We start from the raw sequence: 26,175 nt of genomic DNA, 5'->3' as shown, positions 1-26,175 counted from the left end.
GCCCACACACACTGGCGAGGAGGGACCTTCTCTACTCAGTCTACTGATTCTAAAGCAGCCTCTCCTGGAAGCACCCACACACACATGCCCAGAGGTAACGTTTTGCCAGCTCTGTGGGCACGTCACGTTAACTATCACAAATATTACTAATAATGTAATTATATTGTCATCAGAATAATGTAAATAAATATCTGTGTTTACTGTTTAGTGGAGATGAATAATGGTCCCCCAGGAAGGGCTCAAAGTGGAAATTGGAAGTCCACTTTATTACTCCAAAGTCCGGATCACCTCCAAGTGTCAAGTATGGAAAGAAGGGTGCACTGTTCCTGCCTTTGGTTGTAAAATTGGAACACAAATGTATATTATTGGAGACTTGAGAATTTGCTATCACCTAAGATGGGTTGTCTTGAGATGGGCCCAGGTGCCTCCTAGCCTACAGGGCAGGAAGCTGATGCCACAGCTGATGAGAGGGAAGTCCCTGGACTTCCCACTTATTACCACTTCCAGCTGAAGGGGCTCCTTAGAAGGCGTGATCTCACTCCATTGGTATTATGGTCCAGCCAGGGACCTCCAGGCCAGAGTCAGCGCGGACTGCTGTGGGATGGGGAACTGTCACTCTTTGGGCCATGTGGATGCCTAGAAGGCATGTGGAGTCCTGCATTCTTGCTACTCTCCCAAGCCCAAGGTAAGATTCAAGCCCTTGATGTTTCTGCTGCAGCCAATTGGCAAGGGTTCACACTGCCCCTTTCCCGGGGGAGCAGATCTGGCAAGGACAGGGGCCAGTGGGGGTGACCATATGATTTGTTCTCTAGATCAGAACACTGTTTTTCAGGATGAATGCTGACTCCAATAGGAAGCCAAGACAACATCCAGAACAATCCGAGACAAACCAGGACTATGGTCACCCTAAATGTAAGCCACCCGAGGAGCCTAGAACCCCCATCTGCTTTCATTCACCCCATTCACTTGGTTTCACCTGTTTTTGAACTTTACATAAATGAAATCATCCAGTGTTTCTGAGTCTGGCTTTTTCTGCTCAGCCTTGTTTGTGAGATTTATCCGTGTTTTCACCTGTTGCTGGATGCAGCAGTAATTCATTTTTTCTTGCTGTATAGTATTCCATTGCATGCAAGTGTCACCTTTTATTTATCCAGTCTGCTGTTGGTGGACTTTAATTGATTCCAGTTTTTGACTATTGAAAATGTTGCTGATACAAATAGTCCAGCACATGTCTTTTGGCAGAGATATAGACATGTTTTTTGTTGAACACGTGACCTTGTTGGGTCATGGGGTTTGCTTACTGCTAAGCCTCCGCTGATAATGCAGAAGAGCTTTTTGAGGTGCTTTCCCTGATTTCCAGATCATCAAAATATATGAGTTTCAGCTAATCTACAGTGTCAGCAGCATTGGTTTTGCCAGCCTTTTTCAATTTTAGCCATTCTGTGTGCGTGTGGAGGTACCCGTTGTAAAATCAATTGACAGATATTGGATGACTAATGAGGGTAAGCCACTTTCCCTATGTCCTTTGGCCTTTTGAATTCATCTCCGTGGTAAGGTAAATGTTCAAGTCTCTCATCCATTTTTCTTTTAGGTTTTCGGCCCTTTTCCTATTGTATTGTGAAATTCTTTCTATATTCTGGATTGAGTCCTTTGTTATACATATTGCAAGTAACTTCTCCCACTCTGAGGATTGCTTTTTCATTTCCTTAATGATATTATCTGATAAACCAAGTCTTTCATTGTTAAGTAACCTAATTTATCAATATTTCCTTTAGGGTGAGAATTTTGGGTGTCGTGTTTAAGAAATGATTCTCCAGGGGGAGGGTATATGTAGCTCAGTGGTAGAGTACCTGCTTAGCATGCATGAGGTCCTGGGTTCAAGTCCCAGTACCTCTATTAAAAAAAGTTAAAGTAGAGAAATAAACGTAATTACCTCTTCCCTGCCGCCAAAGAAAGAAATCATTCTCTACCCTGAGGTCATGCGGAAAATGTTTTTTCTTGTTCTGTATTTTGAGTTTTAGTTCTTGCGGGAAGAATAATTTTTCAGTAATATTTTTAGCGAGTGGGTAGCTGATAAACCTTTCCACGTTTTTTTTGCACGTTTAAAAGTGGTTTTTCTTTTGCCCTTGGTTGTGAATGTGAGACCAGATGTAGGATTTTTGAGTTGCACTTGAGTTACAACCTGTTTCCGCTGGAGCTTTGTAAACATGGCTCCAAATTTTATTGGCATTGAGTGTTGCAAGTAGGAAGCATGAAGGAATCAGCTTTTCTTTTCTTCAGCGACAAACCTCTATTCTCTGAGTAGCACTTACATGCATATGTATCTGTCTGTGTTTTTTGGGTTGTTATGGTGCTTGTTTTCAATTGAAGTATAATTGACAGATGACACTATATTAGCTTCAGGTGTGCGACGTAATGATTCTATATATTGCAAAATGATCACAGTATAAGTCTAGTGAACATCCATGCCACACAAATGACAAACGTTTTTCCTAGGCTGAGAAATTTTAAGATCTACGCTGTTAGCAACTTTCAAACGTGTGATACAGTGTGTACCTATCTTTGAAATTTAGAAATTTTACCAAGATACATCTAGGGCCCCCACGCCTACCCTCCGTGGTAATATTTTCTGACACGATGAATTATTTAGATTTTGATTTGGGGCTTTCTTCAGCTGGGCAAGATATTTTTCAAGAATTTTTATGCTATTTTCTTCATCGTCTGCTCTGGAAATTCTATTACATATATATTCGATTCTATTACAATAATATTCTATTATATTTATTTATATATATATTTAATGTTCTGCAAAAGATTCCATGTCTCTCTTCCTTCTCCCTTCATTTCATTGAATTACCTACTTTTTTCCTCTGAATTTCGGGAGCTTTCTTCCAGCCCGTCTTTGAATGTGCCGATTTCGCTTTGGGCAGTGCCAAATCTGCTATTTCCTGCTCCTATTGAGTTTCATTAGTTTAGGAGTCATATGTTTCTTATCCAAGAGCTCTTTCTTGTTCAATGTGGCTCTTTCTTATGGCAACCAGCTCCTGTCATATTAAAGCAATGTTCTCTCCGCTCTCACCAAGAATACAAATTAGACTGTAAAAATATATTTCCCTGACGTCCTGCTTAACTTTTTCATGGGAGGACATTTCTCTGAATTCTCAGATTAGCTTCCCTGTTTTATGGAAGTAACAGCCTGTAATAAAAGCACAGGCATCTGAACTAGGAAAACCTGGGTTTGAATCTCAGTTGTGACGCTTGAACCTTCTGAGCTTTGATATATTTGACGGGTGTAATAAAACCCTCTTTCCAGGATTTTTAGTAGGGGGAGGTAATTAGGTTTATTTATTTATTCTTGGAGAAGATACTGGGGATTGAACCCAGGATCTCATGCATGCTAAGCATGCGCTCTGCCACTTGAGCTACACCCTGCCCCAACCAGGGTTCTTCTAAGGATTAAATAATGTAATACTTACAGTAGTGCTTAGCTCTATGGTTTATTGTTAATTACCTTCATCATCACTTGCCACCACAATCCTCATCATCTTTACTATTATATTGAACTGCTGAGTCTTTTTTTTTCTATTTGTCCATTCTCACATAGAGAGATCTGGTTACTCAGCATTTGGTGGCTGAGATGGTGGGGGCAGTGGTCTACCAGAGATGGTGTAGGTCTCCACTTAACTTCCCCCAAAAGGTTCCCACACAGAGTTGCCTGGCCAGTGCTCCCCTCGCTCAGAAATCACCGGTACCATTTTCTGCCAAGATTGCATGTAGGATCTTTCTCTAATTTCCATGAGTGACACAGAATTTCTCTATTATATATATGTATGCATATGTGTATCTATGTATATATATTTGAGTTATTTCAAAATGATATTGGAGGAGGAAAAGAGTTAAAACGACTGGCTCTAGTTAACTTTTTGGTCCCTAAAGCTGAATTTAAAATTTACTCTAAATAAAGAGAATTAACACAGAAAAGGGCTTAGACGAAAAATACAATTGAATATTTCCACCCTTCGGGGATAGAGTAGGCTTTCTGAGCATTAAACTAAAGGCATAAAACATAAAGATTGATGGATTTGACCACATTAAAAATGTAAAATTCCTGGAAGACAAAAATCAACATTAGAGATTTTTAAAGGGAAAGACCAAACTAGAGGAAACATTTGCCAAAAGATACAATAGCATTAGTATATTTAATATAACTAAAGAGCTTTTTAAAATCAGTGAGGGCGTATGGGACCCCATAGACAAAACCAGGCTAAGGATATAAACAAGCAAGCAATTAACCACGGAAGAAATACTAACAACCACGAAACACGTGCAAAAAACATTTAACGAGATTTTAAAAATACCCACAAAATAAAACAGCACTACAGTGCTATTTCTCAGCTATTCATCTGGCAAGATTATTAAAAGTGGTAATATTCCGTGTAGGTCAGGGCGTGGGGAAAATAGAGCATTTGTGCATGGTAGGTGGACCTGCAAAATGTTTCCATTTTTTTTTTCTAGAGGATAATTTGGTGATGCCATAAGAGGCTCGAAAAATGGACACACTTTGATGCAGAAATTCTTTTTTTTAAGTTGAACTATAGTTGATTGACAATACTGTGCTAGTTTCAGTGGTACAGCAAAGTGGTTATATATATATGATAGATTGTTATGTATGTGATATATATAACACATATATATTATAGATATATAATATAGATTCTTTTCCATTATAGGTTACTGCAAGATACTGAATATAATTCCCTGTGCTGTACAGTACATTCTTGTTGTTTACCTGTTTTATTTATAGTGGTTTGTACCTTGATGCAGAAAATCTAATTCTTTAATTTTGATCTTCAGGGAATAAGTTTATATGTAATGTTTCAGCCACCAACATGTTGATCACAGAGAAATTCTGAATAACAGAAGATGAGAAATGACATAGTGACCTAACAAGTGTGATCCTATGTTTGAAATATATTTATAAACTCATAATGTTGTCTGGTTAGTAAGAATACATGTGGTTTTTATTTTTTAATTTATCTGAACTATTCATTCTTCAATAAATACTATTAAAATGTATGTGCATTTATATGTAAATATATATACTGTTAGATTTTATTCACTAACCTTTTATTAGTGAATTTATTTGATGCATGATTTTTGTATCTATTTTTGAGCTTCTGGTTTGTTGTTTCGTGTCTATGGTATCTTCATCACGTTTAGTAGCATGGTTAGGCCAGTTTTATGGAATGAACTGAGTGGCTTTTATTTTATTTCTGTGCTCTGGAACACTTTAAATAGCAGGCGAATGACCCATTTTTGAATCTTTGAAAGAAATAGTTTAAATTCAATGTTGGGTTGTTTTTTGTTTTGAAGGAGTAATTAGGTTTATTTATTTATTTTGATGGAGATACTGGGGATTAAACCCAGGACCTTGTGCGTGCTAGGCATGCACTCTACCAGTCAGCTATGCCCCTGCCCTCCCAGGCCAACAGCAATTTATTGAGCAAATAGACTACTCAATCTGTTGGCTGCAAAACTTAAGACTTAGAGATCTTGTACTGTAAACCCCCATATGAGGGGTAAGCCCCAGATAAGTAAAGTGTAGCCTGGAGAGGTCACGTACAGTGACCACCTGTAGTTACACTGAGCTTGTCACCTCCTGTCCAGTTCTCTCTCTTCTGCTGGACCCTGCATCCTGAAGTCCGTTCTGCAGACCAGCACTGTCCAAGAGAGCTCTCTGTGATGGCACAGATGTCCTGTTTTACACTGTCTAACATGGCAGCCACCAGCTACGTGTGGTTTGGGGGTACTTGAAATGTGGCTAGTCTAGTTGAACTAAAGTTCTCCTTTTATTTGACTTAATTTAAAATGTCTCTAGTGACTCCTGGGTTGGGCATGTCTCTAGTGACTCCTGAGTTGTGCAGGGCAGCTCCAGCCCATGCTGGGACGCAGAATGAAGATGCTAAAACTGCTCCAATTCAGGGGCTCCGGAGTGGAATATTGTCTTCCTTTCTTCCTTCCTGCCCCCTCCCACCTCTTCCCCTCCCCTGCCTCCCTCTCCCCTTTCCTTCTCCTCCTTCTCTGCCTCCTCTCTCTTCCTCCTTTTCATCATCTTCTTCAAATGTACTTAACTGGAACTTCCAGTCCATTCTTCTGGTTGTAGAAATGAAATTTCAGGTAACTTGGGGCTGCTTCATTCCGCACCTCAGCCATTGCTGCTTTCTCATCTTTGATGCCAGCAGCATCATGGGCAGTTCTTCATGGTACTCTCATAAACCCTCAAGGTAGACACATGTTCACTGCACGTGGCTTGGTGCAGGGAAGTCTGGAGCCACCACAGGACTGAACTAGGGGGCACTTCCAGCCTTCCATGTGGACATCTTTACTTCTCCTGTGCCCTAGAAGACACAGGGTTTCTGTGACCTTTGCTATATGACCCAAAGTTACATGATAGATCTGCCTCCAACCTCCCTGTACCCAACTCAAGTTCTGACCCTGGGGAGGGGCAGGAGGAAGTCCCTTTCTCGGAGCTTCCCTCTGGAGTAGTCAGCTGAGACTCAACAATGCTGTGGTAACAAACAGTCCCCACACACACCTGACTTACGACCACAGAGGTATTATTTTTCACTCCGGATGAGTTGCTGTGACTCTGATCCTCTGACTCATTCCTGGTCTCATGGCAGAGTGGAGAAAGAAAGGGGTAGGGTCACAAAATAATTCCTAAAATTTCTGCTCCAAAGTGGCATAAATCACTTCTGTACATAGTCTACGGCCAAAGAAAATCACGACTGGTCTTGACCCCAATGAGAAGACAGGAAGCATAACCCATCCCTATAGAAGTAGACAGTGACATTTTTGAACAATAATAAAACCTGCACATTCATTGTGCACTTTTCCTCTCCCTCACTCCCCTCCCACCCCCTGTCATCATCTTCCACAGCCCACAGCCTGTGGGTTCTTTATCTAGAATAGGCAGGACAGGATATTCTTCAGATTCTACCATTCATGGCATAGACTATTAACGCTCCAAAGCCCATCGTCTTAGAACTCAAAACCCCTTTCTTTAAAAAAACCTCTATTCTCCCACATGTGCTTCTGAAGCCTGCTTTGAAAGATCAGAAGAGTAAACGGGACACTCCTTTCACTTTTTTCTGTACTGTCATCCCTTCCCTGGGGTAGGAAGCGAAAATGCACTGGCTGCTTCCTGGATGGAAGAAAAGATCATAGGAAAACAGGAAATTTGTGAAGAACCTATCAGTTAGTAAGAACAGTACTGGACCACACTCCAGCAGGGCAGGCTGCCTTTTGCGGAGAAGCAGAACTAAAACATCTCAGGACTGGAGGCTGACGTGATATTGGGGTTGTCTTCCAGAGTTCTGAAAGACTAGTGCCGTCTAATAGAGCTTTCTGAGATAGAGGGATGATCTGTGTCTGTGCTGTCCAGCACAGTGGCCCCTGACTTCAAGGGGCTGTGAATATGAAGCCTTTGGAATGTGGCTAGGGTGACTGAGAAACTAAATTTTTAATTTAAGTTAATTTGAATTTCAATAGCCACATGTGGTGGCTACTAAATTGGCAGTGAAGTTCTAGATGTTACCAAAAGTCATACAGTGCCCTTAATGTCTCAGTATTACATATATATATGTATATATATATATACACACATATAAATGTGCTGTATCTCAGTTTAAAAAAATTTCAAAATGGAAATAATTTCAGTTTCTATAAAAATTATTTTGATATTGTAGGCATAACACTGTCGGTTAAAAGCAAATAATGCCTTCACTTATTAATTGGCTAGAGCTGCTGACTTAATAAAGCTGAGGCTAAATTCACAATTAATTAAAGATTTCATGTTCATTCAGCCAAGACATGCCTCAAACCATCTTTTGTTCAGCTGGCCAGCCAGAGTCTTAGAACCGTATTTAGGCCATCTTGCAACTGTTGTCAACATATGCAGGATATCCCATTTCAAAGAAGTTCTTTCCTTTATCAGATTGGTAATGCTGTTGTAGGAATAGCATTTTTGCTGTTACACTAACTGTAATCCCATTTGTGGCACACGGATGTGACATCAGCTACTACAGAGAAGTTTGTGTGTTGTTGGACTGTTGGTAATTTAACAAATAGTTCCCTAACTTTGCTGTCTATCAGGCAGTATTAATTCTCTATTAGAGATGAGAAAGCTGACGGCTTAGAAAGACTATGTGCTTTTTCCCTAAGGCTATGTAATTGGTATTTGGAATTCTAATCTAAACTCCTATCAGTTTGATCGAAAGACCCGACCACCCAACAACGTGGCTCTTACTTGGTAGATGATGATGAAACCTAACTTCAGTCACCTTTTCAACCCCTTTTCACAACCCCTTTTCAAGAGCCAGCTAATGCCACAGGGCTGCAGCTGGGTTACACGCTGCCGACCTGCCACAGCTGATGCCCCTTAGTCTCCTGGGTGGAAGAGGAATGAGAACAGCTGTGAGGCTGGAATCTAACCACCCAAGAAAGTTGTCCTAGGCAAATTGGGCCCGTGATCCCGGTGCCAATATCATTATATTGGCTTCTGGTTATCCACTAAGTTTGGGGATGATTGAGGATCAGGTGTCTGGAATGCACGCTATGCATGGGTCAAAATATGCCTCTTAACCCCGTGCCCCAAGCTTAACCCCGCCCCTCCACGTTAATCAGGGGGCCTTATGCAACGTTGTGAACCATGTTCCTACTGGCACGCATCTTCCTCCTGTGGATTCAAGGCAGCGATGCCGCACATTCACTTAAAATACAAACAGGTGGTTGCCAGAAAGGAGGAGGGTGGCAGGCAGTGGACGGAATAGATGGAGATTGAGAGGTACAAACCCCAGTTATATCATAAGTCAAGGGCATGTGATATACTGCAAAAGGAATATGGGCAGTAGTATTGCAATAACTTTGTATGGGGACCTGTGGTTAGTAGACTTACGGTGGTGATCATTTTGTAATGTATGCAAATATCAGATCATTATGTAGTACACCTGGAGCTAACATGTTAATGTACATCATCTGTGTCTCATTTAAAAACGGTACAATGGAAGTCAGATGCGCACCTTCTTTATTTGCTGTTTTATTCTTGGTTCCACCTTGTTATTTTTAAAGCAGGAAACCCTTTCCCTTGCTAGAATGCTGAAGTGCAAAGCCGGAGGCGACTCCGCCTTCTCCCCCTCGGCTCCCGCCGCACTTGCAAACTTTGGACAGAGAAAAGGTGGGCGCGGGGCCGAAACTACAAGTCCCAGAATGCACGGCGCCCTCCGCACAGGCGCAGCGGGGACCCCCGGCCAGCCGGCCAGCCAGCCTGCGGAGACCCGCGTCCCGCGCCGGAGCGGGGCTGGGGGCAGGCAGCCGGGGCGGACCCGGCCGGCGCCCAGGGCGGCCCGGGCGTAACGATGAAGGCGCCGCGGCGCGCGTGAGGAGGATGCGGCAGCCGGCGCCGCGGCGGGAGGAGGAGTAGGCGGTGGAGCCCCCGGGAGGGAGCCGCGCGCGGGCCAGACGGCTCCCGGAGGCTCCGCAGTGCCGCCGCCGTCGCCCGGGAGGCTCCGCGCGGGAGCCATGTAACCCTGCGGCGGGCTCCGCGCTGCTCCGTCCTTCCCCAGCCCCCGGGCTAGCGCGGCAGCGGGGCCACGATGAAGAAGCAGTTCAACCGCATGCGCCAGCTGGCCAACCAGACGGTGGGCAGGTAGGTCACCCGCGGGCCGCCGCGGGCCGGTGCGCGCCGCGGGCTGCATCCGCCGGGGCGCGCAGGTGATGGAGCGAGCGCGCCGGCCTCCCGTCCTCCCCTCCCTTCGCTCCCCGCCGGCCCTCCCCTGCGCGGACCTCCTCGGGGCGCCGCTCGCGGGCGCGACCCCTCCTCGCTGAACTTCCCGGACCCCGGAGCCCCTTCTGACGCCCCGCCGGCCGCTCCGGGGCTCCGGTTGCCAAGCGCGAAGTGTGACGCATCCTTTACCTGCGTCCCCAGCTGCCCCTTCACCTCGTCCTCCCTGCCTTTCCCCGGGACTCCCTTCTCCCTCTGGCCCCGTAGCTTCCTGGAAACAGGTGTTCGCTCTGGTTGTGCTGGAGGCAGCCGAGCCGCAGTCGCTCTCCGAAGATGCCCTCCCCTGCGCCGAGTTCAGGGCTCCTCGGGGGTCCGGGGGAAGTACTGGGCCTGGTCGGCTTGGCAGAGTTGAGGCTGCCCCTCCTGCCGTGTTTGTTTTCTGGGGCTATGACTGTACGAGATTCTGGGTCTCTTGCCTGGCCCGGTTTGTTGAGGCGTTTGGTGGAGAGCGGCTCTGTCGGGGTGGGGGGAGCGGGGGCAGGGAAGGTGCTGGTGGAATGGCGCTGCTGTCGGCTTGGTCCTGAGACTGATTTCAGTGGAGGGAGGGCGGGAGGCCGCAGAAAGGGAGGCCCAATTCCCCCTGGAAGATGAGATAAGCAAAAGATCACAGCCAGGTAGGGGAGGGGGACGAGGGCCCACAGTCAGGAGGAGCCAGGCCCTTGGAAGCTGCAAGACTCAGCCCGCTGTCATCACAGGGAAAATGGGCTACATCTGGGCTGGTGTCTCCAGGAGCGGCTCTGCGGGGTGCCAACATCTATCAGTGTTACATAAGGGTTCCGGTGGGTCTCTTCCAGAGCTCGAGGCGCTCTGAACGCAGGCCGGGTCGGTAGAGGGGATTGTGCATGGAACTTCTGTCCCTGGGAAGGGACTTCCGTGGCTGCAGTGGCCAAGGAATTCAGGTGTGCAGTTCTCAGGCAGGCGGAGAGCAGAGAACCCAGCGTTGGATGCAGTTCAAATGTGAGCTCCAGACATGGAGGGCCCTCCACTAGGTTTACCTAGAAACCAAATACCTTTCTTGGGTGGGAAATGGAGCCTGAACTGGCATCTGGTAGGGCGGGGGTGGGGGCCTCCCTGGTGACACGAAACTCCCCTGCAAGCACACTGCCCTAATTGCCGTGGGCATTTGGGGGCAGGGGATGCAGTGGCTTCTTGTGCTCCCAGGGACTCCAGATGGTTTCCAAGTAGCAGTGTCTAAAATTGACTTGGAAGCATTTTCCTTTCCCGAACACATGTGCTTTCACATGAGGGAGAACTTATGAATAGCAGAGTCAGATTAGCCCAGATTTCTGGCATGGAATTGCCACAGATATAGCTTCACGTGGGCTGCCTTTTGATATGCTGGATGCAGAGATGGTGTTTTCCTGTATTGGTTATTGAGCAGATGACAGTCAAGTTGACCTATCTTTAATGTCTTGACTTTTTTGTTTGTTTAAATGGGCATACTCGGGATTGAATCCAGGACCTCGTGCTTGCTAAGCATGCGCTCTGTACCCCATCCCCCAGTATCTTGACTTCTGCTTCGCCCTGTAGGCTGGCATCAGCCATCACAGCAGACTGACCAAGGGACCGGGAGGCCCCTGACGGTAGACTTGGATCGCTCTTCTCGCTTGGTCTTGGGGTTCTACTTCAGTGCCCAAATTGAAACGTCAGCAAGGTGTCAATGTTTCCTCCCTGGCGTCCCAGGAGCACCACTCTGTCTCTTTCCAGGACTTGTTTTGAAGTGGTAAGAGCCTTGGGCATAAAACCTTATTTTCAGCCTCATCCGTGGATGGGATGACAAATGGGGAAGTCAAGTTGGGTTTCAGAATAGATAGTAGGTGGTCTTACTCATTTGAAAGCACATTCTGGGAAGTCCGAGCAGCTGGTCACCAAGAGGTGCTTTCCACCTGTTCTGTTGAGACGCTGGTGTGTGGCCGGATCCTGCCTGTCAGATGCATCGGCTGTGTCATGCACCAGGTAGAGTGAGGGCCAGTTTGCTATTGTGCGTCACTGATATGTATCCATTTTGATGACATTTGGAGTGAACCTTTTAGAGCAAAAATCAGTTCATGTTACTTTGCTGCTCAGAAGTCTCCAGTGGCATCTCACTGCACTCAGTGTCCCAAATCTGTCCAGTGGCCCCGGAAGACCATGCCTGACTTGACCCTGCCTTTGTCTTTCCTTACTCATTCTGTTCCACCCACCCACCCTTCCCCACGCTGCTCCAGCCACGTTGGCCTTCCTTGCCCCAAACACACCAAGCTCTCTCCTACCTGGGGGCCTTGTTTAAGCTGTTTCCCACCTTCCCTGCCTGGCCGAGGGTCTGCTCTTCCTGTATGCCCTCTTCCTCGCCATCCCTCATCTGGGCCTGAGCTCAAAGACCTTCAAGAGGCCTCCCTCCCTGCTTCGCTGTCTGGTCCATCATCCTGTTCACTTTTGTCCCAGCGCTCATCACTCTTTGAAATGCTCGTAGTTTTCATGTTTGACGTCTTACAGATACAATACCACAGACTGTCAGGATCGCTGTTGCGTGCTCAGTGTGTGTAGCGCAGCGCCTTGTAGGCAGTTGATGCTCATGTTTCACGTTTATCGACAAGGTTAAAACAGTTTACTGTGGGGTCCATGCTGGTAAATGAAAGGGGCAGCATTTACTTTCTCTTGTGCAGGATGTAGCGAGGCATGAGCTCAGCGTTGCTTCATGACTTCTTAAATCTAGAAACAATAGGATGGGACTCTGGGAATTCAGGGGTGGGATTAATTGCTTTGGCAGGCCACTGGCTTCTTGTCCTTGCATGCCTTTGAAGGGATGACTTTCCTGTCTTTGAAGGAAGACTGAGATGGGCTGGAGGGTTGCCCGTCCTCACAGACGCTCACCTAGCTCGCCTTCCGTAATGTGCAGGTGCTGGAGTTCTTCTGAACGGGAATCTGCCAGGGGTCAGATCTAGTCCGTTTAACGATGCAGGAATTGTCGAGCTTACATGTAATCTGTGGAGTTAGCAGTATTTTCTCTTGAAGTGCTCACCTCAGCATAGAGAGGGTGTCGGCGACTGGGAGAAGAGTTTTAAACCCACTGCACTTAACTGGGAAAAGTCTCCTCCTCTCCTTCGTCTGCTTCTCCCATCTTTGCACGCATTCCATCTTCTTTGGACTCTCTCCGCTCTGCCCTTTCACTGTAGCCCATCCTTTGGGAAGCATCCCTGGCCCCTGAAGAGGACCACAGAAGTGGGGGAGTGTGGGTGTAGCTCAGTGGTAGAGCGCGTGCTTAACATGCACAGGGTCCTGGGTTTAATCCTCAGTTTCTCCATTACAAAATTAAAAATTAAAAAATCAAATCAAATAAAAAAGAACAGAATAAGAAAAAGGAAGTGCACCATTGTGTGCCTAATGGTTCTAGGTAGCAACAGCTTTCAAATGGGACTGATCTGGTTTGTTGGTTACCGACTATGGGATCTTGAGCTGAGCTCTGCACACTAGTTTCCTCATCTGCAAAATGGGCATAATAAAGGCTGTACAACGGTCACTGTGGTCACGTGGTAATCGTGACAATGAGGACATGCAACTACTCCTGAAAAGTGCCTAATACTGTGCTCAGCACTGGGACATGCTACAAGTATCTTGAGGTGAATGCTCTGTTACTGGATTGTATGCACATGGTGCTCATTCATTCTTTCATTCATTCGGTAAATGCTCATTGGATGCCTGCTGTGTGCCAGGCTCCGCGCTGGTTCAGGGGCTGTTGCAGTGCAGAGTAAACGAAATCCCTGTTCTCTTGGAATCTGTGTTCTGAAGGCGTGCTAGGTTATACTGTATCGGAACTTTGTCTTGGCTCGTTTATCTTTCCCACTAGACTTGAAGTCCCTTGTGGGCAGGCGTAGAGTAGGTTCTCTGAAGTTCTTTGGCAACTGAATGCATAAGTGAGCAAGAGATCCTTGTACCATAGACCGGGAAGTTGTGCAAAGTTGTTCAAAGATGAGGGGGGCTCCTGCCACTCGCCTCTTTCATTTTGTGATGGAAATGGGTGCATGGGTACACAGGGGCCGCACTGCTGGGCTTTGGAAGGACAGAGTGAGATTTACGGCAGGAATTAGTTCATGCCTGACTTGTGATGACTTTTTTTTTTTAATTCAGGAGAATCTGTTGGTTGCTGGGGTGAGAGGCAGCCTGAAAAGCATAGAGTGTTTTTCTTCGAAGTAGCGTTTGGCTTGTGTTGGGTGGGATAGACCTGAGCTGAAATTCAGAAACCTGCGAAGTCAATGAGCAAATGGAAGTAAATCTGGCACCTTGCCCTGGTGAGGACGATATCTTTGCAGTCTGCGCAGTCGGGGTCACAGCGACCGCCGCCTTCAAGGACTGTTCAAGGTGCATCCTGTGTTTCTTGGGGGTGGGGGGGCGGGAGGTGCGGTGGAGTTAGCCTGGACCTCTCATCACGGCTTCGTCCGGGGCAACTCCTTGGCTTGGCAGTTAGAACTCAACAGCTTTGCCTAAAGATCTTGTGCCTTAATCACAGCTAATCCACACGCCACTTCCTTCTAAAAGAGCGTGGATTATATTCTTTTAGCTTTGCTCATTGGTTTATTCTACCTCAGCACCTGAAAAAAATGTGTCTATTAAGTTGGGGAAAATTGACAATTTTGCAGCATTTAGTATGATGAGAAGTCTTCCCATCTGGGAAGAGGGTATGTTCATTCCAGTCTGTTTAAGATCCTAGAAAGTTGTTTTTGTCCATCTAGGTCCTGCATGATTTTGCTTTTGTGTTTAGGTAGTCTGTCGTCGTGATTGCTGTGGCCTTACTGATTGAAATCATTTGTGATGTTTTCTTACTTTTTATTGCTGGAATGTAAGAAAGTTACTGATTTTTGTATAATTATGTTAACCACCTTCCTAAACTATCTCCTTGGCAAAAACAGATGAGGTTCAAAGGGACTGCGAGTCGGCAAGGAGTCCCAGAAGTGTGGGAGGGAGGCGTGGAAGCAGGGCGGTGGTGAGGCTGACCGGGCTGGCTTCTCTGCTTTTGGAGGCTGTGAACTGGGGAGCGGAAGGTGGAGTTTTGTCTGCACAGCCCGGTTTCCCACTCCTAGGCTGCTCACCCCCCCGCCGTGCACGCGCGCGGTTGCTGGTGCAAAGCGGGCTTGGGCGTCTTTGCGGCTGTGCAGCTCTCAGGACGTGGCCGCGGCCTCGGGCGGCATGAGACACAGGCTGAGGGTGCAGCAGCCTCTCGGAGCGCTGGGGCTGCGGGCATTTTTGCTCAGACCACATCAGCCAGGAGCTTTTCCTTGAAGGTTCTCTGAGGCACTGTCTTGCCCATCAGCGGGCCTCCTAAGAGCCATGACCCAATCGATAGGACATCATAGCAAAGTCAGATCCAGTTCCCAAAATGTTATCAGGCTGCCTTGTTGCCCACCTATTTTTCCCTGTGAGTTGGACCTTTCAGACCAACACAAGCCCTGCTGTATCTTCCTCTTAGCCTGGCAGGGCTGGGCGGACCCAGCCCTCTCCTCCAGGGAGCAGCGTGCATGTTCATGAGGTCTCAGAGCGAAGTTTTCATTAGTGTTATGGAGGACCATGTCTTGCCACCTGCTGCGGTGTGTGTATGTGAGAGAGGACAGAGTGTACCCGCGAATGGATGAACGTCGGAGAGCGTGTTCTTTGTCCGTGTCTTCTGAGCTGGTTGCTGTGCAGACCTGCAGGCTTGCAGCCTTTGGCTGGGCTGCTCGCGGTGAGCAGGATTTCCTGCAGAATCCTGTTCCCAGACCTGCAAGTCATGGTGAGGGAGCCGTTCTTTTCAACAGCAATGAATGACTTCCCCTCCCGTTGTCCGTCCAGCGGAGAGCTCTACCCATATTCATTTCATTAGTACTTTTCATGATGGGTGGTAAGGGCGATCTTTTTTTCCCTAGAAAAAGTGAATTAGTAGCCATGTAAGTAAAACAGTAATTTATGCTTGTTCCTTTTAGAGAGGATTAGGAAGGAAGGATCTCTTATGAATAATGAAGAACAGGTTATTTCAAATGCTATATTGATAATGACAACACATAATACAATTAGGCTTCAGCTCTGTGTGGAATGAGCTGTAGGTTGGAGGAGAGGTTGAGGGGAGAGCACGGGAGAGTTCAGGCTCTCCCGTTGGTCGCAGGGATCCCAGCGAGCCGGCACCGGGCGCGCCACTGCCTTTGGGAAGTGTGTGACCGTCTAGCAATTTAAAGCCATCCTTTCTGTCCAGGAAGCAGATGTTTTTGCTTTCGTTTTCCAACTTGGAGTTTATTTTTAGGATAAATGTTTATTTTCCCACAGAATTCAATTTACTTTTTTTAACTTTCTTTTTGGTTACATAAGTGATGTTTATTGTAGAAAAGTTCTAAACTTACGGGTGGGCAAAAAGGCAAAAAAAAAAAATCATCAATAATCTCACTACCTGGAGACCGCAGTTAATATTTTGGATATAGTCTTCTAAGCTTTTAATAGGAGTGTATCTGTTCTCGAAAAAGAGATGGAGACCATTCAGTGTGTGCTATTTTGCAACTTGGTTTTTTTTTCCCCTTCATGGTATATTTTGAATATCATCCCATTGCAGTAACTATATCTACAGCATAATTTTTCAGAGCTACGTAATATTCCATCAGAGTCCACCGATTTCCTTTTGTTATTCATGTAGCAAATTTTTTTTAATGGGTTTGCTTTCCTAGGATGAAGTCTTAGAATTGCTGGAACAAAGAATATATGTGTTTTTAAGACTATGTGAGGGTATATTTTGTTTATATGAACACACACATTTTCTATTTCCATCCTCAATACGGTTGTTAATTTCTTCTCCCCAGCTCTGTCAGCAACTAATCTTACAACTTTGTTAATTACATGAATAAAACCAAAAACTCCTCTTTTCTCCTCTCCAGTTTCTAGTGAAGTTGAGCATTTTTTATGTCTACTGGACATGTGTGGACTTTTCTGAATTGCCTGTATATGCCTCTGCCCCATTTCTCCAAACTCATGTTCATAACTGTTTTCTTATTGATTTTTACGTAGTTGTTAATATATTAAGCATATATATGCCTTGTCTTATGCTCTGACCACCTCTATAGTTTTCCTGCCTTTTATATTTTGTTTTATGTCTTTTATAAGATTTTGTGATCTCAAGTCTATCAATTTATGGTTTGGGCTTTGACTGTTATGCTAGGATTTCTAGTTTGTTCTCTTGACCTGTCAGTTGGCAGGGATTTGAGGTGGGCTCAGCTGCCGAGGTGAGCAGTGGTGGGTTGCTGCATCCTGTGCTTTTCTGGGCGGGAGGTGCGGTGGAGTTAGCCTGGACCTCTCATCACGGCTTCGTCCGGGGCAACTCCTTGGCTTGGCAGTTAGAACTCAACAGCTTTGCCTAAAGATCTTGTGCCTTAATCACAGCTAATCCACACGCCACTTCCTTCTAAAAGAGCATGGATTATATTCTTTTGGCTTTGCTCATTGGTTTATTCTACCTCAGCACCTGAAAAAAATGTATCTATTAAGTTGGGGAAAATTGACAATTTTGCAGCATTTAGTATGATGAGAAGTCTTCCCATCTGGGAAGAGGGTATGTTCATTCCAGTCTGTTTAAGATCCTAGAAAGTTGTTTTTGTCCATCTAGGTCCTGCATGATTTTGCTTTTGTGTTTAGGTAGTCTGTCATCATGATTGCTGTGGCCTTACTGATTGAAATCATTTGTGATGTTTTCTTACTTTTTATTACTGGAATGTAAGAAAGTTACTGATTTTTGTATAATTATCTTAACCACCTTCCTAAACTGTCTCATTACTTTTTAGAACTTTAAAAAAAAAAATTGAGTCTATTGAGTTTTCCAGGTCGCAAGCTTATTTTCCACAAATGGTAATTTTGTTTCTTCCTCTCCAGTATTATTCTTGTTTTCTTGTCTAACTGCATTGTCTAGGACTTATGGAAAGTGTTACAATATTGGTGGATGTGTGGATAAACGTGGGCTTCCCTGTCTTAATCCTCTGTGGAAATGCATGATAATTGATCTGAGAGCTTTTGTTTTTTTAATCATGTTACATGTTGCATCAACTTATTATTTTATTTTGAGTTTTTCTTTGGCACTAAAATTAAATTTGATTAACTATATTATCATAGTCTTTAAAGCTAATCATGTTTTTTTCCTTTAATTTATTACTATAATTCACTCAATAATTTATACCATAAATATTTATTATGCTCTCACTATGTTCGAAGCATTGTTTTCTATGCTGGGGATTCAACAGTGATAAAGAGTTCCTGCCATTCCTACTCATGACCTTGTGTTTTATGTTCTGGAACCTCGGTAGGTTTTCTAACGTTGAGCTGTCCTTGCCTTCCTGCAGTCGACCTTATTTGACAATGGTTTGCTAATTATTTTTATATAATGCTAGATTTAATTGTTTTTTTAGGATTTTGGCTTTCAGTCTTCATATATGAGAGCACCTGATTTTTTTTTTTTTTTTTTTTTTTTTTTGGCTAAACCTATTGGATTTTGGTAACATTGTAAAACAAACTGTCCACTTTCTTTTTCTTTGCAATGGTGAAGAAGGAATTATTTGTTCTTTGAAGATTCAAAACGACCTTTCTAGGACATTTGTTTGGAGGCAGTTCTTTGACACCTTTCCCAGTTTCCTCACTGGTCATTGGACTAGTTATGTTTTCTATCTTTTCCTGGGTCACTTTTAGTAAATTATTTTATAGAAAAAGCATTCATTTTGTTATGATTTTAAAATGTAATAGACTCTTTTTTTGAGTATATAGTTGTGTCTCCTTTATCAGCCCAATTTGCATTTCTGTCTTTCATCTAGACTAGCTTTGCTGGAGTTTCCTTCTCACAGCCCAGTAGAATCAGCTCTTAGAGTCTATTTTTTTCCCCAAATTTCTTTCTCATTAGCTATTATCTGTGCTTTTTTTTTTTTTCCTATTTGTAGTAAATTCTACTTAAAAAAAAATTTAGATTCCTTCCTCCTGGTTTCCTTGGGTTCATTTTGTTCTTTTTCTAGTCTTTGGTCTTCCATGTTGTATTAGGATAAATTCAGCCCTGCCATGGTAACACATGAGCTTTGGAACCTCCGTGGCTTAACATAGCAAAAGTTATTTTAAGCTCATGTGAAATGTGATGGGAGTCAGGAGACTCCCAAGGACAGTTCTCCATGCATGGTCCAGCGATCCAGTCTGCATCCCCCTTCTCTCCCCACTTCAATATGTGGCTTTCAGTCACTACTAAAGATGAAGAGAGGATGGAGAAATAGCATACTAACTTTTACATGCCTTGAACTGGCATTTACAGATGTCACCTTTGTTCATAGCTCATTGGCTCAAACCACAAAGCTCCCTTGGAGATGACTGGATATAAGGAGCCTCTGCCACTGCTGAAAAACCAAGAGCATTCTTTCTCCTCTCCGGCTGCCTGTCTTCGAAATCCTTCTCGTACCCCTGCTCACTCTGGTCCCCTCTGGCTGCCCTCTCCTCCAGTGTTCAGCTATGAGAAAGGTCATTCTGTGTCCCCATCATGGGGGGGTGGTGTCTGTGGATTCTCAGTGTCCAGAACCTGTCAGGTCCTGCAGAGAAGAGCATCTCTAGGATGACAGACTCCTCTTGCTGACAGCTGCTCTCTCATGTCCAAATGAGTGTGTGTGTGTGTGTGTGTGTGTGTGTGTAAATTTTTAAAGCCCTTTCTACACTGGGGAGAGGAATAATGAGAACAAATTCTCATCCTGTCCCCCTGGAATGGCACCTGCTATATGGACTTATTGCCAGGATCAAATAAGATGATAAATAGAATATCCTTAACATAACCTTTGGGAAATAAGAAACACTCAGTAAAATACAGTTGTCACCACTGTCCCTTGCTGTGCTGAAAGTCCCTGACATGATGTGCATTTGGGGGCCTAGTTTCTATTCTTAAGTACCTGAAAGTTACAGCTTGAAACGGATACCCATTTGTGTTGTTTTCCCAAACCAAACCGAGTTTTTCTGTGGTTAGTCACAAGCATGAAACATCTTGAGATATTGATAATACTGATGGCCTCGCTCACTTAAAGCTCATTGTGACTGATAGTTACTGTATTCCTTGGGATGGTCCAGGTTGTGCTGCTGTACAGAACCCCTCAAGATCTCGGTGGCTTACGGCACTGGCCGTGGGGACTGGGGGTAGCCCTTCAGGGACCTTGGCTCTGTTCCACGTGCACCTCTGTGATGTTAGAAGCAGCCAGTGAGAATGTGGTGGGTCGTACACTGGCTCCTAAGCCGCCTCCTGCAAGTGACACACATCAGTCACTTCTGCTCACATTTCATTGGCCAGAGCAAGTCCCTGGCCACACCCCGCTTCAGCTGGGGACAGGGAAAGGCCGTCAGTCCATCGTGGACCAGGGAAGAGGAGAACCACAAAAGCCACAGCTCTGCCTCCTGCAGCTGCGAGCTGGGCTGTGTCCTTTGTGGGCATTATTTTTGTTGACTCATGGAGACGTGGACAGGAGTTGGGTGCCCTTTGTAGCTCCTCTTCACGGGCGGGGAAGAGAGGGTGTGGGAGGAGCAGCCTGAGGAAGGGGCCGCATCCTAACTGGGTCAGACCCGGCCGCGCTTCCCCTGGCCGCTCTCCCCTGAGGCTGGGTCTCACCAGCCTCGGGGCCCCCCGTGTTGCTTCAGTTTAGGTGGCTCTAAATTCTAATTAACTGCTATTGACGTGAATAAAAATAAAAATGTCACAGTCATTTAAGGTAACTGAACATCTTGTCTGTAGCTGTGACCACAAAGAGCATCCAATGAAATTTGTGTCGATAGGAAGTTCTCCACTTTGTTTCCTGACTGCAGCCTCACCAGAAAGGGTAAGAAGGTGCCCTTTGAAAGTACTTTCTTTTTAATTTTAGCTCTGTGCTCTATGCTAAAAGAAAAGCAGTTTCTATATGTACTAAAGCCCCTGCAGACTCCTGCATGACGAATGGGGGCCGTTAAACTGAACAGGGAGCTTTTGCAAAGTAAAGCCTGTGAAAGGCGGACAGAGCTTTCAGCTGTTTCCTTGTGTGCACCTTTGGGATTGCAGACACAGCATCGTCTTCATAGCTGCGCTCTCTTGAACGTGTCCTGTGACACCTGTGCGTACCTCACAGACGTCCCTGTTTCATCCTCACAGTGACTCTTCAGAGTAGGTTCTGATTTGTCCCCCACTGTCTGCGCAAATCTCAGAGCAGGTGAGTGCGAGTTGCTGCCGGTGCATCGATAAACGGAAGTGCCGTGGTTGAGATTTGCTCCCGGATCCGCTGGCTGGAATGCTCATGTTCTTTGTTGCTCTACTGCCCTGGGTCTGTGGGAGGGGACAGTGGAAAACTTTAAATGTCTAACGTTAGGGGGGCGATTAAGTAAATTCTGGCACATCTGTGCAGTTGTAACAATCTTAGTGTTTTCCTAACATTTACAGAAATTTAAGGGCTGGGGAGAAATGTTTAAGATAAGGAAACAGGATACAGAGGTGCACACAGAATTGAGATTTGCACAGTGTTTTTAAAACCTCACATAGAACAGATTGGAAGGAGAGCAGGAAGGACGGGAAGGTCCCATGTGTGGTGTTTGTCTTGGAGGAGGATCATGAGTGATTTGTTTCTTGCTGCTGATACTTTTCTAAAAATTTGCAGATTCTTGAAAATAAAAATTAATAAATAAATAAGTAAAAGCAAACCCCTCCAGGACTCAGAACAAAGCGGGCACGTGTAAAGCATAGCTGGAATGTCTCATAATCATGCTTTACGTCTGGGGCCCTGAAAGGTCTAAGTGGAAATATGTTCAGAGCTCCCCCGAGCCCTGGTCTCAAACACGGGAAGCTTGTTATCTTCGTGCTCTGGAAAGGGCGTAATGTCAGAACTCATTTTGCAGAATAAAATCATCTGCCCTTAGGAAGTGGTATGCTGATAGCCTTTGGGGGTGGCTAATCTTAAAGACACATAACATTTTGAAAGTTGGTCTGCGTGACTTGGAGCTGAGGACTAGCTGTTCGCCGTGACCTGTTAGGGATCTCTGGTTGCAGCAGTAGAAATGGCTAATTTAAGCCAAAAAAGAGATTTGGGAACCATGGGGGTGGCTCATAAAAGCAAAGGAGTGACCAGGTGGTGCCCCTCCTGCAGGGCGACGGGACAGCCCCTCTGAGGCCATCTTCAGAAGGGTTACTTCCCTACAAATGAACTTACTTACAAAACAGAAACAGACTCACAGGCAGAAAACAAACATGTTTTCCAAAGGGGGAGGGGGAGAGAGACGAACTAGGAGTTTGCAATTAACAGATACAAACTACTACATATAAAATAGATAAACAGCAGGGGGAGAGTATAGCGCAGTGGTAGAGCGCGTGCCTAACATGCAGGGTCCTGGGTTCTAGCCCCAGGACCCCCATTTAAAATAAATAAATAAAACCTAAGCCCGCCCACCCCCAAATAGATTAACAACAAGGTCCTACTGTACAGCACAGGGAACTATATTCAATATCTTATAATAAACTATAATGGAAAAGAAACTAAAAAAGAATATATATTTGTGTCTAACTGAATCACTTTGCTGTGCACCTGGAACTAACACAACATTGTGAATCAACTAGACTTTAAAAAAAAAAAAAGTTGCTCCCCAGTTTTCTGTCATTGGGCCACTTGGATGATTCCGTTGCATCAGAGTCTGATTGAATTAGTTTGGGTCACGTGACCTGACCGACCGATTGCATGTCCACGCAGACTGCAGTGGGGAGAAGCGGTTCCCAAAAGGGAAAAACAGAGGCTTTTGCCCAAAGGACCAAGAAGGGATGGTGGCTGTTCAGTCCGCTCTGATGTTGACTAGACCCTAATCAGTGACCTCAAAGCCTCTACCTTGGTCATTCTGCCAGGGATCTGTGACCTTAGCAGTGGACCTGGCGAGCATGGTCCCTGGTGTTCAGAGGTCCGTCCTCACCCTGTCATACCTAGTCAGTTCCTACGACTCTGTCTCTGAATTATGATGCATCCATTTCATTCCTGATTCCCAGTTGTCGCCTGTCCCCACCCTTGGCTGTAAGTGCCCTCTTTATTTGTACTCATGCCTTGGATCTCTTCTCTCTGGCTTCCTGCAGCACAGGGCAGATGATAGCTTTGAAAACACAGACAGAAGAATGTCTTTTTCCTTCTTTATCAAGTTTTGCTCTGTGGGAAAAAAATCCTAGGACTGTGGGGAATGTGGCACACTGGACATCCTTCTCAAAACTTACAACGTGTCTTTCTACTTCAGGCTCCAAGAAGTTCTGCAGCAAACTGTTGATCATTTGTATCACCTCGTATGCTTTTAGCTACAGTGACAGATGTCGGTGTTTAGAGGCTTAAACAGCAGGGGAACGTTGTTTCGAGTGACAGGGCCACCAGAGGTAGGGAGAGTCCAGATGCCCTGTGATGAGGGCCCCTGCTATCTTCCTTCCCGTTTCTCTTGCTTGGCCTTCCTCTGTGTTTTGGCCTTTTCCTCAGACTGGCTTTTTTCATGGTCACAGTGCAGCTGCTAGCAGACCCCAAGTAGCTTGCTTCCATGCTCATAAGCCCCGGGGAGGACAAGGGGGAGAGGCGGTTTGAGTGAGCGCACTCAGCCACTTCGTGCTGAAGTCCGAACCCCCGCAGTGGCTGGCGTTGGGAGGGCGAGCCTTCAGGAGTTACTCACGTCACGAGGGCAGACTCCTCCCGCGTGGGAGTGGGGCCCTTGTAAAAGCTCCCCTGGAAAGGCCCCCTGCCTCACGCACCGCCTGAGGATGCAGCGGAAAGGCGCTGTGTCCTAAACCAGATCCGCTGCCACCTTGCTCTTGGACTTCCCAGGTTCTGGACCTGGGAGACATTCCGGCTGATTAGAAGCCACTTGAGTACCCAAGGTGTTCTGTTACAGCCCAGAGGGTCCCAGTCACGGGCAAGAGTCCTTCCCTCTAGTCTCGGGCAGCTTGTTTCCATGTGTACTGTCCACCAGTAACATGGGCCAGAGCGGGCAGGTGCAGGGCTGCGGGGCTCGAGCCCGCACCTTCGACCCGGGGAACCGGGCACGGGAGGCGGGATTCTGACGGCAAGTCCCAGTCGGAACCCCTCTGGATTGAGGTGGGGAAGCTGCTTCTAAGTCCTGACACCTCCGCGGGGGAGGGACGGCTACCTGGGCAAAACCAGAGCTGTGCTCGGAAGGGCAGAGGAGCATGCCTCTGGGACACAGCCCGCAGTGTCCACTGCCGCTTGCTTGAGCCCAGCATCTCGAGCGTGAAAACCGTTTCTCAAGGGCCCCCCATTCTTCAGACTAAGAGCTTTCAGACTGTATCCGGGGGGGTGCCAGTCGGCGGAGTTCACGTCTTACTTTGGCGGTGTCTCCACCTTTGAGCAAGTCGCTGTCTCTCCTTCCTGCTTGCGAGAACCACTCCCCTGCCTTCCAGAGCCCTGGCTCACACTGACGTGTAAAACACGGTGTGTTGCACTGTCATTCTAGTTCTGCTTGGTGTCTGCGGGTCCCCAGCGCAGCGTCTGGAATGTGGAAGGGGCTCAGGAACTGTTGTCAGATCCATTCTCCGAGCTCAATCCAGGTGCCACCCGATCCTGTCTCTCCCCACCTCCCCGTGATCAAGCGCTTCTTCCTTTGGGCTCCCACAGCTCTCTGCTGGGTCTCTGATACCACTTATTTCATCCTGCTTTGATTTCCAGTTGCTGCTGGTTCTGTTTTCCGTGCTAGACTGGGAGCTATGTGTGTTTGCAGGGATCAGGGCTTCCTCCTCCGTGTCCTGTCTGAGTTGTCCGCAGTGCTGTGCAGACAGCAGGAGCAGGTCCTCGTCAGCCAGGTGGAAATGAGGCCGTAGGTAACAGGGGTCAGAGTGAGTTTTTTAAATCACCACTAAATTGAGGTTTTCCACACGGAATAGTTAGCTGTAGGCTTATGATCATGCCTTCACGATCGCCCAGATTTTACTTTGCGAGCAAAAAAGGTATGACATTGGGCTTTAGAATTAGTCCCAAGTATATAGTGTTTAATTCGGAAGTGTGATTCTCCGTCCACAAGCCGTACCCATGTCATTGCGTAGTCCTGTCTGCTAAGAGGCGTGTGTACGGCATGGAAACTTACTGCATAAACAAAGCAAGACAGCCTTCCCTAATGGAGGAGGCATGACAGTCACTGCTCTGCCCTTTGCCAAAACTGCCGCATAAGCTTTTAGACTGAAATAGAAGGAGGTTTTAAATTAATTTCAGTAGAAAGTGATGAGGGATTGTATGTCAGGGTAGCAAAGGCACAGGCCCACCCCTGCCATCGTCAGGAGAATAAGTCAGAAGAAGTTGTGAATGCGATAAAAATGTATGAAAATTGGAAAGAAGCTCTAACCGGTCATTTTCAGATATGACTGTCTATGTAAAAACAAAAACACCCAAATAAATCATTAGAATTAGAATTTGTCAAGTTTGCTCCATTCAAAAGGAAGGGATGAACATACTAATATCAAATACAGTAAACTTTAGATCAAGGAAAATTAACAAAGATAAAGACAGACATTCTGGGGAGGGTGGTAGAGCATGTGCCTAGCATGCATGAAGTCCTGGGTTCAATCCCCAGTACCTCCATTAAAATAAATAAATAGATAAACCTAATTCTCCCCCCAAACAATAAAAAAAAAATTTAAATAAATAAATGAACCTAATCCCCTCAAAAGAAAGACATTACATAATAAGTTTAATTAATCAGAACGACAACAATCCTAAATGTGTATGTGCCTGGGAACAGGGGTTTAAAAAGTGATAGATCAAAGGAAGAAATAGACAAATCTACAGTTACAGGTGGGGACTTAAATGTTCTTGTCTGGTATTGATAGAATTAGTAGACAGAAAATCAACAAGAATGTAGAAGAGGTCAGTAACAGTGTAAACTGTCTGATTGGCACTTGCAGAACACTGCCCCCAGCAGCAAGAGGACACATATTCTTTTCTAGTGCCCTTGAAACATTTACCAAAGTTGACCATATCCTGGGTCATAAATCTTAAAAAATTTGAAATCATGCAAAGTGTGTTCTCTGACCATAATGGAATTCAACTGGAAGCCAGTAACAGAAAGGTAAGCAGAAAATCCCAGTGTTAAACAATATACTTGTATGTTATCCATAGGCCAAAATGGAAATATCATGGGGAATTAAGAATATTTTTAATGACAATGAAAATACAACACTGAAATTTGTGAGATGCAGCTAAAGCTTAGACGGACAGTAATAGTATTAAGTGCTTCATTAGAAAAGAACAACCTCAAGTCAATGATCTAAGCTCTCACCTTAAGAAAATAGATAAAATAAACCCAAATCAAACAAAAAGAAGTACTAAAGAGATGAGTGGGAATCATTGAAAACAAAACAGCAA

The 26,175-nt window shown here is 45.5% G+C and overlaps 1 protein-coding gene across 2 annotated transcripts in view; it reads left to right on the top strand.

Moving 5' to 3' along the window:
- Positions 1-9,284: 9,284 nt before the first annotated feature.
- The window catches only part of ARHGAP44 (Rho GTPase activating protein 44), a 102,423-nt gene continuing 85,532 nt past the window's right edge, over positions 9,285-26,175 (top strand). For both annotated transcript variants that reach the window (XM_074342135.1, XM_074342136.1), the window contains exon 1: positions 9,285-9,706. In XM_074342135.1, the coding sequence (XP_074198236.1) occupies positions 9,654-9,706 (53 nt within the window). In that variant the 5' untranslated portion in view covers positions 9,285-9,653. The remainder of the gene's footprint in view (positions 9,707-26,175) is intronic.

Source organism: Camelus bactrianus, chromosome 16 (assembly GCF_048773025.1).
Source record: "Camelus bactrianus isolate YW-2024 breed Bactrian camel chromosome 16, ASM4877302v1, whole genome shotgun sequence".
NCBI classification, from domain to species: Eukaryota; Metazoa; Chordata; class Mammalia; order Artiodactyla; family Camelidae; genus Camelus; species Camelus bactrianus.
The sequence above is the reverse complement of the archived record's forward strand: the minus strand, read 5'-3'. Positions and strand labels throughout refer to the sequence as shown.